This window comes from Stegodyphus dumicola, chromosome 9, assembly GCF_044657685.1.
Source record: "Stegodyphus dumicola isolate Sdum_Otavi_A_Nest chromosome 9, ASM4465768v1".
Taxonomy (NCBI): Eukaryota; Metazoa; Arthropoda; class Arachnida; order Araneae; family Eresidae; genus Stegodyphus; species Stegodyphus dumicola.
Window position 1 is genome coordinate 88,392,564 of NC_140776.1, and position 18,541 is coordinate 88,411,104.

At 30.8% G+C, this 18,541-nt stretch overlaps 1 protein-coding gene across 1 annotated transcript in view; it reads right to left on the reverse strand.

Moving 5' to 3' along the window:
• Positions 1-455: 455 nt before the first annotated feature.
• Positions 456-18,541, reverse strand: part of LOC118199029 (uncharacterized) — a 42,420-nt gene continuing 24,334 nt past the window's right edge. The window contains exons 4-6 of the mRNA XM_035370808.2: positions 16,917-16,944; positions 16,602-16,788; positions 456-10,081 (exon numbers count right to left, since the gene is read on the reverse strand). Of these exons, the coding sequence (XP_035226699.1) occupies positions 9,549-10,081; positions 16,602-16,788; positions 16,917-16,944 (748 nt within the window). The 3' untranslated portion in view covers positions 456-9,548. The remainder of the gene's footprint in view (positions 10,082-16,601; positions 16,789-16,916; positions 16,945-18,541) is intronic.

Sequence of the window (18,541 nt, forward strand, 5' to 3'; positions counted from 1 at the left end):
AGATTAATTTTTTTTTTTTTTTTTTTTTTTTTTTTTCGTACTGTGTTGCCATTGCTCGCTTTGAAATCGTTGAGTTTGTTAATCAAAAATTCCTTAAAGTGTCACTAAAATATGAAATCAATAATAAAACAGATTCCGAATTCGAGCTTCCAGATGCCCATATTCGGTGGAAGATTACGTTTTTCAAAATTTGATGGCTGTAGGTACCTTTGCTTTATCACAATGCGAGAAACATACATACATTTATGCAGATTCTCTATTATTTAATTGCGATAATATTTGGTGCCAAGAATTTGAAAAGTGATTCGCCATTTATAGTGAATCGACGCAAAAGGCCAAAATGAAATTAATAGCCCATTTGGGCTTTAAAAAAAAAATGATATATTGATTTGTAAATTGTGCATTATAAATACGACTCGTATAATGTTTAGTTTTTTTCTCATGTTACATACATATATATATATATATATATATATATATATATATATACATAAACTTAAGTATCATATTTAAACTCCTTGTGCAATGGTTATTGAAATGAACAACTGGAAAAAAAATCTTTGTTTAGAAACTCTGAAAATGTTTCTGAACTGTGCAAAAGAAAAAGAATAGACTTCTTAACATTTATTCTGTGGTTATAAAATGTTATCTCGAAGTGATTAATTCAACGAATAAAATATGTTGTCGTATGTATATAATTCTAGACGGGAGAGTAATTTAACAGGTGGAAAAAAGCTGCGGTGTAAATAAAAATTTTGTAAAAACCACGGCAGCAACTTTCACTCAGACATCTTTCCGATCCAGAATACATCTGTAATTTGCGATGCCCTCAAGTAGCACTTTACCTCTAATGAAGATTTTAAAACTGCGAAATATTTTAATAAAATACTATGCACAGATTAATTATATGTCAGGCAAGTCAAAAATATATTACTTATTATAGAAAATAAAGTGAAATTTTTATCACAGGTTTTCATCCGAATTTATTTAATGTCAGAATAGTGTAAAAATACATATCTTACAGTATTAAAAGGAAATATTTCCTGTATTTTTTATTAATATAAAATTTATGTTTTATATGAAAATGAAAATGAAAAGTGTGTATTTAAAAATCTGTAAGATTTTCATCCTTAATTTTGAAATTTGCTATTGCATTTTTTATAAACTATGTTTTCTTAATCTTAAAATCGGACGGAGTAATTACACTATCTAAAGACTGTCGATTACAGCGCGTTTATAAAGTTCTGAGAAGGCTGAATTGAATTCATTATTTAGTTTTATGCAGATGACTTTTTTTATATATACCAGCTCAGTGAAGCTGCCAAATGAAAATTGATGGCAAATAATTACAAACATATTTCAGTTTGTTTCCATTAAAATACCGTCCGCCTGCGGAAGGAAAGCCTGATAGCACATTGATTTTATGCAGGCAATGCTCGCTTTCAGTGCTGAGTAGAATATTTTCTTTGCAGCATAAATTGTCATCAAGCAGTTTATTTTAAATAAAAGCACATGGGCTTTTATAATTTTCCTCATGTATGATGTGAATACAAGCCTCATGTATGATGTGAATACAAACCACGGCAGCAACTTTCACTCAGACATCTTTCCGATCCAGAATACATCTGTAATTTGCGATGCCCTCAAGTAGCACTTTACCTCTAATGAAGATTTTAAAACTGCGAAATATTTTAATAAAATACTATGCACAGATTAATTATATGTCAGGCAAGTCAAAAATATATTACTTATTATAGAAAATAAAGTGAAATTTTTATCACAGGTTTTCATCCGAATTTATTTAATGTCAGAATAGTGTAAAAATACATATCTTACAGTATTGAAAGGAAATATTTCCTGTATTTTTTATTAATATAAAATTTATGTTTTATATGAAAATGAAAATGAAAAGTGTGTATTTAAAAATCTGTAAGATTTTCATCCTTAATTTTGAAATTTGCTATTGCATTTTTTATAAACTATGTTTTCTTAATCTTAAAATCGGACGGAGTAATTACACTATCTAAAGACTGTCGATTACAGCGCGTTTATAAAGTTCTGAGAAGGCTGAATTGAATTCATTATTTAGTTTTATGCAGATGACTTTTTTTATATATACCAGCTCAGTGAAGCTGCCAAATGAAAATTGATGGCAAATAATTACAAACATATTTCAGTTTGTTTCCATTAAAATACCGTCCGCCTGCGGAAGGAAAGCCTGATAGCACATTGATTTTATGCAGGCAATGCTCGCTTTCAGTGCTGAGTAGAATATTTTCTTTGCAGCATAAATTGTCATCAAGCAGTTTATTTTAAATAAAAGCACATGGGCTTTTATAATTTTCCTCATGTATGATGTGAATACAAGCCTCATGTATGATGTGAATACAAACCACGGCAGCAACTTTCACTCAGACATCTTTCCGATCCAGAATACATCTGTAATTTGCGATGCCCTCAAGTAGCACTTTACCTCTAATGAAGATTTTAAAACTGCGAAATATTTTAATAAAATACTATGCACAGATTAATTATATGTCAGGCAAGTCAAAAATATATTACTTATTATAGAAAATAAAGTGAAATTTTTATCACAGGTTTTCATCCGAATTTATTTAATGTCAGAATAGTGTAAAAATACATATCTTACAGTATTAAAAGGAAATATTTCCTGTATTTTTTATTAATATAAAATTTATGTTTTATATGAAAATGAAAATGAAAAGTGTGTATTTAAAAATCTGTAAGATTTTCATCCTTAATTTTGAAATTTGCTATTGCATTTTTTATAAACTATGTTTTCTTAATCTTAAAATCGGACGGAGTAATTACACTATCTAAAGACTGTCGATTACAGCGCGTTTATAAAGTTCTGAGAAGGCTGAATTGAATTCATTATTTAGTTTTATGCAGATGACTTTTTTTATATATACCAGCTCAGTGAAGCTGCCAAATGAAAATTGATGGCAAATAATTACAAACATATTTCAGTTTGTTTCCATTAAAATACCGTCCGCCTGCGGAAGGAAAGCCTGATAGCACATTGATTTTATGCAGGCAATGCTCGCTTTCAGTGCTGAGTAGAATATTTTCTTTGCAGCATAAATTGTCATCAAGCAGTTTATTTTAAATAAAAGCACATGGGCTTTTATAATTTTCCTCATGTATGATGTGAATACAAGCCTCATGTATGATGTGAATACAAACCACGGCAGCAACTTTCACTCAGACATCTTTCCGATCCAGAATACATCTGTAATTTGCGATGCCCTCAAGTAGCACTTTACCTCTAATGAAGATTTTAAAACTGCGAAATATTTTAATAAAATACTATGCACAGATTAATTATATGTCAGGCAAGTCAAAAATATATTACTTATTATAGAAAATAAAGTGAAATTTTTATCACAGGTTTTCATCCGAATTTATTTAATGTCAGAATACTGTAAAAATACATATCTTACAGTATTAAAAGGAAATATTTCCTGTATTTTTTATTAATATAAAATTTATGTTTTATATGAAAATGAAAATGAAAAGTGTGTATTTAAAAATCTGTAAGATTTTCATCCTTAATTTTGAAATTTGCTATTGCATTTTTTATAAACTATGTTTTCTTAATCTTAAAATCGGACGGAGTAATTACACTATCTAAAGACTGTCGATTACAGCGCGTTTATAAAGTTCTGAGAAGGCTGAATTGAATTCATTATTTAGTTTTATGCAGATGACTTTTTTTATATATACCAGCTCAGTGAAGCTGCCAAATGAAAATTGATGGCAAATAATTACAAACATATTTCAGTTTGTTTCCATTAAAATACCGTCCGCCTGCGGAAGGAAAGCCTGATAGCACATTGATTTTATGCAGGCAATGCTCGCTTTCAGTGCTGAGTAGAATATTTTCTTTGCAGCATAAATTGTCATCAAGCAGTTTATTTTAAATAAAAGCACATGGGCTTTTATAATTTTCCTCATGTATGATGTGAATACAAGCCTCATGTATGATGTGAATACAAACCACGGCAGCAACTTTCACTCAGACATCTTTCCGATCCAGAATACATCTGTAATTTGCGATGCCCTCAAGTAGCACTTTACCTCTAATGAAGATTTTAAAACTGCGAAATATTTTAATAAAATACTATGCACAGATTAATTATATGTCAGGCAAGTCAAAAATATATTACTTATTATAGAAAATAAAGTGAAATTTTTATCACAGGTTTTCATCCGAATTTATTTAATGTCAGAATAGTGTAAAAATACATATCTTACAGTATTAAAAGGAAATATTTCCTGTATTTTTTATTAATATAAAATTTATGTTTTATATGAAAATGAAAATGAAAAGTGTGTATTTAAAAATCTGTAAGATTTTCATCCTTAATTTTGAAATTTGCTATTGCATTTTTTATAAACTATGTTTTCTTAATCTTAAAATCGGACGGAGTAATTACACTATCTAAAGACTGTCGATTACAGCGCGTTTATAAAGTTCTGAGAAGGCTGAATTGAATTCATTATTTAGTTTTATGCAGATGACTTTTTATATATATACCAGCTCAGTGAAGCTGCCAAATGAAAATTGATGGCAAATAATTACAAACATATTTCAGTTTGTTTCCATTAAAATACCGTCCGCCTGCGGAAGGAAAGCCTGATAGCACATTGATTTTATGCAGGCAATGCTCGCTTTCAGTGCTGAGTAGAATATTTTCTTTGCAGCATAAATTGTCATCAAGCAGTTTATTTTAAATAAAAGCACATGGGCTTTTATAATTTTCCTCATGTATGATGTGAATACAAGCCTCATGTATGATGTGAATACAAACCACGGCAGCAACTTTCACTCAGACATCTTTCCGATCCAGAATACATCTGTAATTTGCGATGCCCTCAAGTAGCACTTTACCTCTAATGAAGATTTTAAAACTGCGAAATATTTTAATAAAATACTATGCACAGATTAATTATATGTCAGGCAAGTCAAAAATATATTACTTATTATAGAAAATAAAGTGAAATTTTTATCACAGGTTTTCATCCGAATTTATTTAATGTCAGAATAGTGTAAAAATACATATCTTACAGTATTAAAAGGAAATATTTCCTGTATTTTTTATTAATATAAAATTTATGTTTTATATGAAAATGAAAATGAAAAGTGTGTATTTAAAAATCTGTAAGATTTTCATCCTTAATTTTGAAATTTGCTATTGCATTTTTTATAAACTATGTTTTCTTAATCTTAAAATCGGACGGAGTAATTACACTATCTAAAGACTGTCGATTACAGCGCGTTTATAAAGTTCTGAGAAGGCTGAATTGAATTCATTATTTAGTTTTATGCAGATGACTTTTTTTATATATACCAGCTCAGTGAAGCTGCCAAATGAAAATTGATGGCAAATAATTACAAACATATTTCAGTTTGTTTCCATTAAAATACCGTCCGCCTGCGGAAGGAAAGCCTGATAGCACATTGATTTTATGCAGGCAATGCTCGCTTTCAGTGCTGAGTAGAATATTTTCTTTGCAGCATAAATTGTCATCAAGCAGTTTATTTTAAATAAAAGCACATGGGCTTTTATAATTTTCCTCATGTATGATGTGAATACAAGCCTCATGTATGATGTGAATACAAACCACGGCAGCAACTTTCACTCAGACATCTTTCCGATCCAGAATACATCTGTAATTTGCGATGCCCTCAAGTAGCACTTTACCTCTAATGAAGATTTTAAAACTGCGAAATATTTTAATAAAATACTATGCACAGATTAATTATATGTCAGGCAAGTCAAAAATATATTACTTATTATAGAAAATAAAGTGAAATTTTTATCACAGGTTTTCATCCGAATTTATTTAATGTCAGAATACTGTAAAAATACATATCTTACAGTATTAAAAGGAAATATTTCCTGTATTTTTTATTAATATAAAATTTATGTTTTATATGAAAATGAAAATGAAAAGTGTGTATTTAAAAATCTGTAAGATTTTCATCCTTAATTTTGAAATTTGCTATTGCATTTTTTATAAACTATGTTTTCTTAATCTTAAAATCGGACGGAGTAATTACACTATCTAAAGACTGTCGATTACAGCGCGTTTATAAAGTTCTGAGAAGGCTGAATTGAATTCATTATTTAGTTTTATGCAGATGACTTTTTTTATATATACCAGCTCAGTGAAGCTGCCAAATGAAAATTGATGGCAAATAATTACAAACATATTTCAGTTTGTTTCCATTAAAATACCGTCCGCCTGCGGAAGGAAAGCCTGATAGCACATTGATTTTATGCAGGCAATGCTCGCTTTCAGTGCTGAGTAGAATATTTTCTTTGCAGCATAAATTGTCATCAAGCAGTTTATTTTAAATAAAAGCACATGGGCTTTTATAATTTTCCTCATGTATGATGTGAATACAAGCCTCATGTATGATGTGAATACAAACCACGGCAGCAACTTTCACTCAGACATCTTTCCGATCCAGAATACATCTGTAATTTGCGATGCCCTCAAGTAGCACTTTACCTCTAATGAAGATTTTAAAACTGCGAAATATTTTAATAAAATACTATGCACAGATTAATTATATGTCAGGCAAGTCAAAAATATATTACTTATTATAGAAAATAAAGTGAAATTTTTATCACAGGTTTTCATCCGAATTTATTTAATGTCAGAATAGTGTAAAAATACATATCTTACAGTATTAAAAGGAAATATTTCCTGTATTTTTTATTAATATAAAATTTATGTTTTATATGAAAATGAAAATGAAAAGTGTGTATTTAAAAATCTGTAAGATTTTCATCCTTAATTTTGAAATTTGCTATTGCATTTTTTATAAACTATGTTTTCTTAATCTTAAAATCGGACGGAGTAATTACACTATCTAAAGACTGTCGATTACAGCGCGTTTATAAAGTTCTGAGAAGGCTGAATTGAATTCATTATTTAGTTTTATGCAGATGACTTTTTATATATATACCAGCTCAGTGAAGCTGCCAAATGAAAATTGATGGCAAATAATTACAAACATATTTCAGTTTGTTTCCATTAAAATACCGTCCGCCTGCGGAAGGAAAGCCTGATAGCACATTGATTTTATGCAGGCAATGCTCGCTTTCAGTGCTGAGTAGAATATTTTCTTTGCAGCATAAATTGTCATCAAGCAGTTTATTTTAAATAAAAGCACATGGGCTTTTATAATTTTCCTCATGTATGATGTGAATACAAGCCTCATGTATGATGTGAATACAAACCACGGCAGCAACTTTCACTCAGACATCTTTCCGATCCAGAATACATCTGTAATTTGCGATGCCCTCAAGTAGCACTTTACCTCTAATGAAGATTTTAAAACTGCGAAATATTTTAATAAAATACTATGCACAGATTAATTATATGTCAGGCAAGTCAAAAATATATTACTTATTATAGAAAATAAAGTGAAATTTTTATCACAGGTTTTCATCCGAATTTATTTAATGTCAGAATAGTGTAAAAATACATATCTTACAGTATTAAAAGGAAATATTTCCTGTATTTTTTATTAATATAAAATTTATGTTTTATATGAAAATGAAAATGAAAAGTGTGTATTTAAAAATCTGTAAGATTTTCATCCTTAATTTTGAAATTTGCTATTGCATTTTTTATAAACTATGTTTTCTTAATCTTAAAATCGGACGGAGTAATTACACTATCTAAAGACTGTCGATTACAGCGCGTTTATAAAGTTCTGAGAAGGCTGAATTGAATTCATTATTTAGTTTTATGCAGATGACTTTTTTTATATATACCAGCTCAGTGAAGCTGCCAAATGAAAATTGATGGCAAATAATTACAAACATATTTCAGTTTGTTTCCATTAAAATACCGTCCGCCTGCGGAAGGAAAGCCTGATAGCACATTGATTTTATGCAGGCAATGCTCGCTTTCAGTGCTGAGTAGAATATTTTCTTTGCAGCATAAATTGTCATCAAGCAGTTTATTTTAAATAAAAGCACATGGGCTTTTATAATTTTCCTCATGTATGATGTGAATACAAGCCTCATGTATGATGTGAATACAAACCACGGCAGCAACTTTCACTCAGACATCTTTCCGATCCAGAATACATCTGTAATTTGCGATGCCCTCAAGTAGCACTTTACCTCTAATGAAGATTTTAAAACTGCGAAATATTTTAATAAAATACTATGCACAGATTAATTATATGTCAGGCAAGTCAAAAATATATTACTTATTATAGAAAATAAAGTGAAATTTTTATCACAGGTTTTCATCCGAATTTATTTAATGTCAGAATAGTGTAAAAATACATATCTTACAGTATTAAAAGGAAATATTTCCTGTATTTTTTATTAATATAAAATTTATGTTTTATATGAAAATGAAAATGAAAAGTGTGTATTTAAAAATCTGTAAGATTTTCATCCTTAATTTTGAAATTTGCTATTGCATTTTTTATAAACTATGTTTTCTTAATCTTAAAATCGGACGAAGTAATTACACTATCTAAAGACTGTCGATTACAGCGCGTTTATAAAGTTCTGAGAAGGCTGAATTGAATTCATTATTTAGTTTTATGCAGATGACTTTTTTTATATATACCAGCTCAGTGAAGCTGCCAAATGAAAATTGATGGCAAATAATTACAAACATATTTCAGTTTGTTTCCATTAAAATACCGTCCGCCTGCGGAAGGAAAGCCTGATAGCACATTGATTTTATGCAGGCAATGCTCGCTTTCAGTGCTGAGTAGAATATTTTCTTTGCAGCATAAATTGTCATCAAGCAGTTTATTTTAAATAAAAGCACATGGGCTTTTATAATTTTCCTCATGTATGATGTGAATACAAGTCAGTTACCTTTAGAAAGTTGTCCATTAAGGCATACCCCGTTCATCAAAAAGCTCTCATTGGTTTTTCTATAATTGGTTAAGAGGTAGCTTCAAAGGAAAATTCAGTACTAAACTGCTATTATTTGCCCTTTACTGGGCAGATTCGGCATTTGCGTATATTTTTCTTTTCTATAAAATGAAATCTCTCCTTAAAAGGCACCTGTTGATAAAATTTCAGAAATTTAGAAAATCCTAAGTAACCTTCCAAAATAGAAGAAAGTTCAAAGAGTTGATTTCTGAAACACAATCTAGAAATTGGTTGAAGGAGCCAAGCGATATATAACATCTGAAAGTTATGTATGTAGAAGGCTAAACAGTAATAAAGTTTTTTCCCTTGAAGTTCTGATATTTTATGAATTCCTGCTTGAAATTTGTCGATGAATTGAGTATTTCTGAAAATATCCTGTAATACTAGAATTGCAACATTTCTTTATGTTTGTTTGTACTATATAATTTCCCTGTAATTTTCTCCGATTTTTAAACTGTAATTTCTTTGTGTTGCTTAATTACCATCAGATAAAGCTTGCGTATGTGTCTTTCATTCTGAACATCTCCGTCCTCCCATTCTCTAAAACTTTGTTTATAATTTCTCATATATTTTCAAAATTTTCTGTTATTGGCAAAAATTTCAGAAGTCTCCAAAGTCACCTCCACCGAAATCCATATCTCCACCATCTAACATTCCCCCACCATCAAACATTCCCCCTCCACTATCTTCTATAGGTACGAAATCTCCAGCAATATAATCATTTCTTTCATCTTCCAAAGGCATCATGTCTCCGGCGATCACTTCACCTCCTCCTGGAATGCCTTGTTCAATATCCACATTATTAGTCAAATCCACATTATTGTTTACTACGGAAGTATCATTGTCGTAATAATTATTGATATGAACATTCGTATCATGTGCAACAGGTCCGTGACCCCATCCTCCGCCCCAGCCCATTCCATAGTGATGAGCACCCCATGTAGTGCCTAGAGCACCTCCTAGTAACATACCCATTGCAAAATCTCCTCCTCCGGGAGCGTAGCCTCCTCGATCTTGTACCACTACCGTGGTTCCTCCTCCACCTGCATTCGAGTACGGTTGGGGGTGGACACTATTATAACCTGCCTGCACTGGTGGACGATAACTCATAGGAGCTGGATATTGGCCGGGCACTGTAAAGAGAAAATAAATTTTGGCATTTTGCAAAACAGTTATTTGCAAAACTCATATCGATATATTAGTTATTTAAAACACTTAATTTATAGCTTTACTGCTTTTTCTACTTTGATATTTTAATAAAATTAATCCCGTGTTTAACCTTTATTCTTTTATGTTATTAAACTGAATCATACGGACTAACAGAATTCAATGTATGAAACAACTAACATCGTTTCATGTATTGAATGCTGAGAAATAAAAATTGACCGTTAATTGTTTTTACACGGTTTTAAACTTCCTCTCTTTGTTTAAGAAAAATCTTGAAATTAATTTGTATTCCCTTCTACCGACCCAGTTTCCTGAAATTTTTCATACACATATTTATTTGATATGACAAAACAGGGGAATAACCACTTGGACCTTAGGAATTTTGTCAGAATTCCATATAAATATTTTTTTTATTTACTATTAAGGGTTTTTTTTTTCAAGTCATTTAAGAATTAAAATAATTAACGCAGAATTTCGTTCTAACCGAGGGATCCGTGAATAACGCGTTCGCCTTTTATGCTGAATATACGCGGGAAACGTTCTTATCGCTTCGGCAGAAACTGGAATAACTAGATAATGGATTTTCTGCGATGAATTTCGCAGGAAAAAAAAGAGAATGTTTTCGAGAATGTCTAATGTAAATTTCTGAATTTTGGCGGTTCCTCAAGAATTACTATTACATTTTTCTGGCATCGTATTGTTACTAACAACAATGGATTTTTAAATCATAAAATTTAATCCTTCATTATTATCATTTCCATGATCTACAGTAACGATGAGGATTGTAATATAAATCTAATAAAAATGTGAATGAGTTAAACGTAATCTTAATAAGCCAAATTAAAAAGAATCATTCTTCTACGTTCGGAGATAGTTTTTTTATTTCTTTTCCATATTTTGTTGCTGAAAATTACGAAATAAAACGTGTAAAATATCTTTTAAAATTACGTATTTCGAAACAAATGTATAAAAATGTTTAAAATAAAATTGTCCATTGCCAACATATTCTCGATGATATGTAACTAAAAATAAAATTATGGGGCTGTCATATAGGAATCTTTATAAGGATATTAACAGAATTTTAAGAAAAAAATAGCAACAGTTGTAAGGATCCTAAGTTTTACTAACGTTTATTTTATTTTAAAACTGTACTATCACTTCTTATTTTCTACTTCCGGCCAGAATTAAACGCTTTAACTTATTTATGCAAATTGTCTTGCTAACGCCAGGTACTTAAGTTGTGGCTTTTTGCCAAGCAAGAGAGAGGAAGGAGTTATTGGAAGCAAGCCGCTTGCCACAGTAGTTTTACGAGTTTTCACTCTGTTGCTGGTTGCCTTCAAGGCCAGAGGTTTAGCCCTCTTGATAATTGCAGACGTATCGTAGTTTTAGCAGCTCGGGTACATACGTACCTTTCTTTAAATAAAGGCCAATCTTAGTGCTAGGCACTTGTATACTAATTCAAAGTTAGTTTTAGTTAGAGTTTTAGTTAGTAGTTTTTATATTCTTACGTTCAGACAAGTGGTTGGTCTCTGTATTCCAAAGTTTCGGAAATTCCTGTAAAGTATAGAAAATAAAGGGTTTCGTTTACTCTTCCTGCTTGTATTGTCTACTTCACACCTTCTTGAACATAGCTTGAGTAAGCTCCCTGTTCCTATTCAGGACCATTCATGTTTCCAAAGCAAGTCAAAAGAAACACTAGTTCTGATACAGTAATCAGGATGATTCAAAAATATCTAGCAAAACTTAAAACAAATAGGAATACAAAAATAAGCAGATTTTGTAATGGAAATATGTGCGCGAAATGGCACATTCAGGTAATACAGGGCTCTGTTCAGATTTTAATAAAATCGTTCTGCTTTCGTATATCGTCATTTTCCGGGCAGATTTTGATTGGTATGCATCGCTATACGAAAGCAGAGCTCTCCGACATGCATTTTGCCTATGCGGTGCGTCTGAAACGGAACAGTTACTCAAATGAGGTATAAAAAAACAATTTCCGAATACCACCTTTTGAGCATTTGACTCCATTTTCGCCCGGAGTCTCATAGATCAAATGCATATCGGCAGGTTCCGCATTCGTATGCGATGCATATCGCTCGAAATTTGCACGGAGAATGATGATTTACAGCGGCAGAATGCTTTTATCTATCGCTCAACCACATCAACCCTTCGTTTCCACACACATATTCCATTATTAAATCTTCTTGTCCCCTTTATCTGCCTTTACATTTTTATCTATATTTTTTAATTACGCTAATATATACAAGAATGATTATATTAAAACTACTTTTTGGCTTCTGGATTTCTATTTTTGAGTCTTGCATTTTGCTAGTACAGATGGCAAGTTTTGTCTAATTTTCATGTATATTTTAATACGGTGATCATTAAACCATATGGCCTGGTCTGTCTGTGGGATTATTTATGATATTGGTCCCGTAAATTTTCTAAATAATCAAATTCGAAACCATAGACTCTAGTGGCAGATGTGTGTTTTAAATCTTCCTTAGAGTCTTCCCTTGCATTTTTTTTAAAATTTGCCTCTTAACGCAATTCTTATGATATGACCCTTATTGATAATGTAAAAGTTTGATTATAAGAAACTTCTAAAGCCATTTTAAACAATAAATTACTTAATAAATTCTCTTTTGAACAAGGTTTAAGAATTTTATGTGTCTGAAAGTCGTTCAAATGTCATTAAATCTTCATTTGATTCTCATCACATTGAGAAATACAAAATGTCCATGATTTATTCATTGGATCAAGATATGTTTTAAATAATACAAAACAAGAGATAGGACAAAGAGTCTGACTGAATTTTAGTTAGCACTTCAAAGAATTTTATATTAAAACATTTCAACATAAGCACCATTAGTTTTTCGGAGAATATATAGTATATTCTCGATTTCCATTCAGAGGTTATTAAGCATTTGCGCAGTTACCGTAGCTATTTCTGTGGTGATTTGATTTTTTAATTCTTCGATGCTGAGAATCTCTGCAGCATGAAGTCGATTGCTCAGGTGTCTCCCGAAAAAGAAGCTGAGTGGTGTGACTTTCGGAAAACGCAGTGGCCATGAAATTGGTCCACCTCTACCAACCCAACGATCTGGAAATCTTTCATCAAGGAATACTTACATATTGTTTTACATGTGTAATATTTATTACATGTGTAATATTTCATCAAGGAATACTTACATATTGTTTTACATGTTTTACATGTGTAATATTGTTTTACATGTGTAACTCAATGACGGGTTCCATCCTGTTGGAAAAAGCCGTTTGGCTGCATTTCTTGTAATTGTGGAACTGAAAATAATCTCTATCGAAGTAATTATCCGAATTAATTGATGACTTCGAGAAAAGAAGGGACTAATCACTTTGTTCTGAATCACTGTGTATCAAATATTAAGTTAAGGTCTGCCTCGCTCAATTTCCCTTACAAAATGCGGATTTTCTGGCACCTGCAGTTAAGTTGACTAACCTCTTCTCAAGTATGAAATGTTGCTTCATCACTGAATACAATTTTCTCAAGAAATTCGTTATTGCTGATACTCTCAAGAATGTCTACAAAAAATTCTTTATTAACAACCCGATCATTATTTTTCATTTGTTTTTTGCAATTTATACGAAGTCAGTTTCAATCGTTCATGAACAAATTTATGAATATTCAACCTGGGAATTCCTGTTTGCAGGCTGGCACGATGAATGGATTTACTGGCACTGAGCACATATAAATCTCGAATGGCGGAAGCATTTGTATTTCTGACGCTTGGCCAACCTGCACTTTCTTTATGGAAAATATGTCCGGTCTCTCGAAATTTTTTTAATCATCATTTAATCGATTGTTCCGTTGATGGAGGTCTATTAAATTCATGTCGGAGTTGCCTTAAAACTGTTTCGAAGGTTTCTTTTCCCATAAACAGAGAACAAACATCGCGTTTTCAATATATGACTCTATATTGTCTGTAAACAGACAAATTTCCTGTTGCCATTCCCAAAAATTAGAGTAAACAAAATCCCTTGAACTAAAGATTATATCGATATAAATTATTTTCTGTTACTTCGTAAAATTAAGTTTCAATTAAATTTTATTATTCGGTCAATAAATTATAGGCACCCTCTATATATCGAATATATATACATGGGTAACAATACCTTTCCGAATAAGAGCTTTCAAAATGTTGACTTTTATCCTATGTGTATGCGCTGGTATGATAAGCATTTAATATGCAACTAAAGAATTTCTTTTCCTTTAAATAATTTGAATAATTGTCTTAAGAGAGACAAAAATAATTTACTTATATATAACTATGCATTTTTAACTTTATATGTTATGCTCCTATTTTATAACACATTATAGTTAATATTTGATAATTAATATAATAGCAACTTAAGTATTATTGATGGTAATAGGTCATATATTGCAATGCCAACTAATCTGTCGAATTGTGTGTATATTTAATTGTGTTTTTTACATAATATTGTTTGTACTTTTAATGTTTAGAATTTAAGCCTCAAAAGCACTGATCAATTTCATATTCCGTTGACTTCCGTTGAAATTTGCTTTAGAACAAATATAGTAAAATTTTTGTCAAGTTGTGCTTAAAAAAGCTAATCTTACATCAATATAATGAGTTTTAATATTTTGTTCAATAATCTTATGTTTTTCGGCGGGAAAAAATCAAAACCAACTACTGCATAATTTTATCTTTACAGCATTGAACCATTTCCTGTTTCTTAATATTGAAATTACGTTAAAAATATCGTATGTTTTTAAAATTAGTCAATAATATGATAATAAGCTGTAATAAAACGAAACATTTTAACTACAGTTTGGAAGTTATCAAATTGTTTGAAGCGATGACATTGACATATTTATTACTTTTTGCTACTCTCCACGTTTTCTATTGCATTTGTTTGATAATTTCAGTTCACCCTGAGATCCAAAATTCACTAGAATATGATACAAACAAGTACTACATAAGTTAGGAAAGCTAAGAGGTGATGAATGTCAATTTTTATTGGATTTAGGATATTTTACTTTCTAAGTTTATTTATTATTATAGTACTTTATAAAATTGATTATACTTTCTAAAAGAAATGTACGAGTCAGTTTCGCTAGCTTAAATTAAGTTCTTCAGCCTTTTTGTGTCGCATTGTAGAGACATTAGGATAGGCCAGAGAGATGACAAATTAGCAACCGCCTTCGCCGGGAATCGAACCACGGACCTATGAAATACCGGCCCAGAGTGCAGAACCACTACATCACGAAAGCACGCCAAGAAGGTGGGAGAAATACCTTATATATTCCCCCTTTTAAAGGACAACTGGGGTTTTTAGATGACCCAATTGCCAATTCCTGGGTGTGGAGAAACTTCATGCAACATCCTTTTAGTTCGGGCGCCACTGTAGAGACATTAGGATTTTTTTTTTTTTTTTGGAGGCCGAAGAGATGAAAAATTAGCAACCGCCTTTCCCGGGAATCGAAACCACGGACCTCTGGAATACCGGCACAGAGTGCAGAACCACTACACCACGAAGGCACGCCAAGAAGGTGGGAGAAATACCTTATAGCATTATTGTAATTGCTGTCTAGCATTTGTTTTCCATAAGTGTCGATTAAGAAGAGTGCTCTAACTTGTTTAACTTTTGCTATTAATTTTCCATTATTAGTGTTCTTTTAAAATGGATGAGGGTGTATGACTTATGCATATAATTCTAGTTTTCTTCATTTAACTTTAAAAATGTTTATAGTTCTCTGTATTTTGGTTAAGTTACAATTCATATACGTAATTTATCATTCAAGCAAATATCGACATTCAACGGAACAGGAATTCTTTCATTTATTATCCATAATGCTTATCAAATTACCATTTCTCTGCAGCTAGCCGTACTGCTAGTTAATATTATGTAAGATTTTTATTTATATTTTAAATTAAAATAATGTACTGTTTGATTAACATCAATTTAGAAATAGCGATGTGGGCTTTATATGTGGATTTTATTTTTAAACAATATATATAATTGAAGCAATTTATGTTACATCTCATTCAAATGACCTATAATGCATCTGATAACTTGTATGTACACCATTATTTCTTTTGTACCATATTATAATTTATAAAAATCCTTCCAATTACATGTACAAAATAGTTTTTACTAATTTTGTCGCTTGGCAATAGAAATGGGAAGATAAATTTATGTATATCATTTTTTGAGAGAAAGGTTTAAAATAACTTCGCAGATCAAAAGTGTATATGAATAGACAAGCAATATATATTCCAAAGAAGTAAGTTACTCTTTTTATCTTCGGGTCGCTTTGCTTCTACATTGTATGTTACAGTTGAAAAAAAAAATCTTAATGTGCAGATAATTTTTTCACTTATTTCCTTATACCGAAGAACGGTCTTTTCTGAATTATATTATTGCATTCAGTTTTCCATCTAAGGGTACCACTTTTATTATACTTAAATGTAAATTCATATATACCTGATGGTGGCTGAGGAGTATAGGCAGGAGCTTGTTGCCGAGGTGTGTACTGAGGTGGTGGTTGGGTAGAAGACATCTGTTGCTGAGGTGGAAATGGAGTTGAATGCATCTGCTGTTGAGGTGGCTGAGATGGATAATTTGGAGCAGTGGCCTGGACATGTTGCGGAGGAACAGGAGGCCTTGGAATCTTTTATTACAAGAAGCAGAATGGAAAATAAAACAGTTTTTACTTTTCATTTCAATTGCTTTTCCGTAAAAAAGGAAAATAATATTAGAATATGGCGCAAAATAATAATAATAATAATAATTACTTACTGAGCCTGCGATGGCAGCCATCCAACTCCTGTAAGAAGAGGTTTTTCTTTAAGTTTAAATGAAAAAGGAAAACGTATTATTTAGATATTACTAAGAAGACAATGAATTTTTAGTTCAGCATTCGTGGAAAGTAATAGTTTTGTGACTATATACCGGGTGTTCGAAAAGTTGGCTACAGACTTTATTTTCTTAAATAGTGATTATAAATATGTAATTACAATTATTACGGTTCTTAACATAAGGTACGAAAATAGTTTTTAATCTTACGGGTTAGAAGATTTTGTAAACCTAAGAGTCTAATTTTTAATATAATTAAGTAAACTTTTAACATCAGGCAATATTTCGAGTTCCTCCTTAAATTATTTTACTTTTCAACAAATTTGTTTGTAACCTATTATTACAAAAGCTTTGAAATCTAAACGCTGATATCGGATTCCTTGAAAAACAAATACAATTTGTCACAATTAAAATTTTCATTCGCAACACGGTTTTTATCGATGTTGTTAGTTCTTTTAATATTATTTTACTTTAAAAGAAAATTTTCATGAAAATATTTTTAAGGGATTAACATAAGAGAAAATATACTATAAAATTTTTTACGAACAGCAATTTATTCTTTATTTTTTCCTGACTAAATTTACTTTTCAGCCCTTTTATTTGTAACATTAGGTACCATGGTTGTAATTTGTAACATTAAGTACCATGTACTCCGATCAACTTAGTGTTGTAGCTTCGCGTAAAAATGCAACGCAGCTATAAACCTTTTTCGTATTATTTTAAGCTTAATATCCACAAGGTGTAAGGAATTAAGCTTAATATCCACAAGATGTAAGGTATTAATTTTTGTGTAAACATCTATCTTTTGAGTTGTGTCTTGTGTCCATAGAAAGCATTAAGTGTGGGCAATAACTCGCCAAAACGTAGAGGTAATTTCTGATTAACAGTAGTTAATTAAATATCTAGATAGATTTAATTGCTATTTATTTACAACCAATTTATTATAACACGTTCAGATATACAGTACTGGTAATTGGTATATTGAATAGATGATGCTTTATAACATTTGTATTTCTTTGAAACAAGGACATCCGCTTAGGACATCCGGAAATTTTTTCTGAATATGGAGAAAAATATGAGCCAGTTTAATGTAGCAAATGTTATATAGGAAAGACGTTTTTGTAGGTTAATGGTAGTATGTTTTTTTCTCTGAAAGTTTTAAGAAAAGTTGCTCCGAACAAAATTTGTATCTTGATAAACCATCATTTATTTTATGCGTTCGATGCCAATATTTTATATTTTGAACGATACTGAAAAGTAAAATATATTAGATAAGAAAACACAATTTTCAATATTTTATTTTTTACATTTCTTCCTTAAAATTATTTTTTATGAACAAATTTTCTTTCAAAATACGAAAGAAAAAGAATTAATAGCACCCATCAAAGAAGACACTGCAGCAGGTAAATTTTGTTGATTCTGCAGACTTTAGGAGCTTTATTCCATATCCCCAGGTGAATGATGCTGGTTGAAGAGACAGAAGTTCGAATTGTATGAATGTTGCTTAGAATTTTATCTCCAATTTTTCATGCTTGTTTTTGAAAGGGAAACTCTCTCTCTCTGTTAAC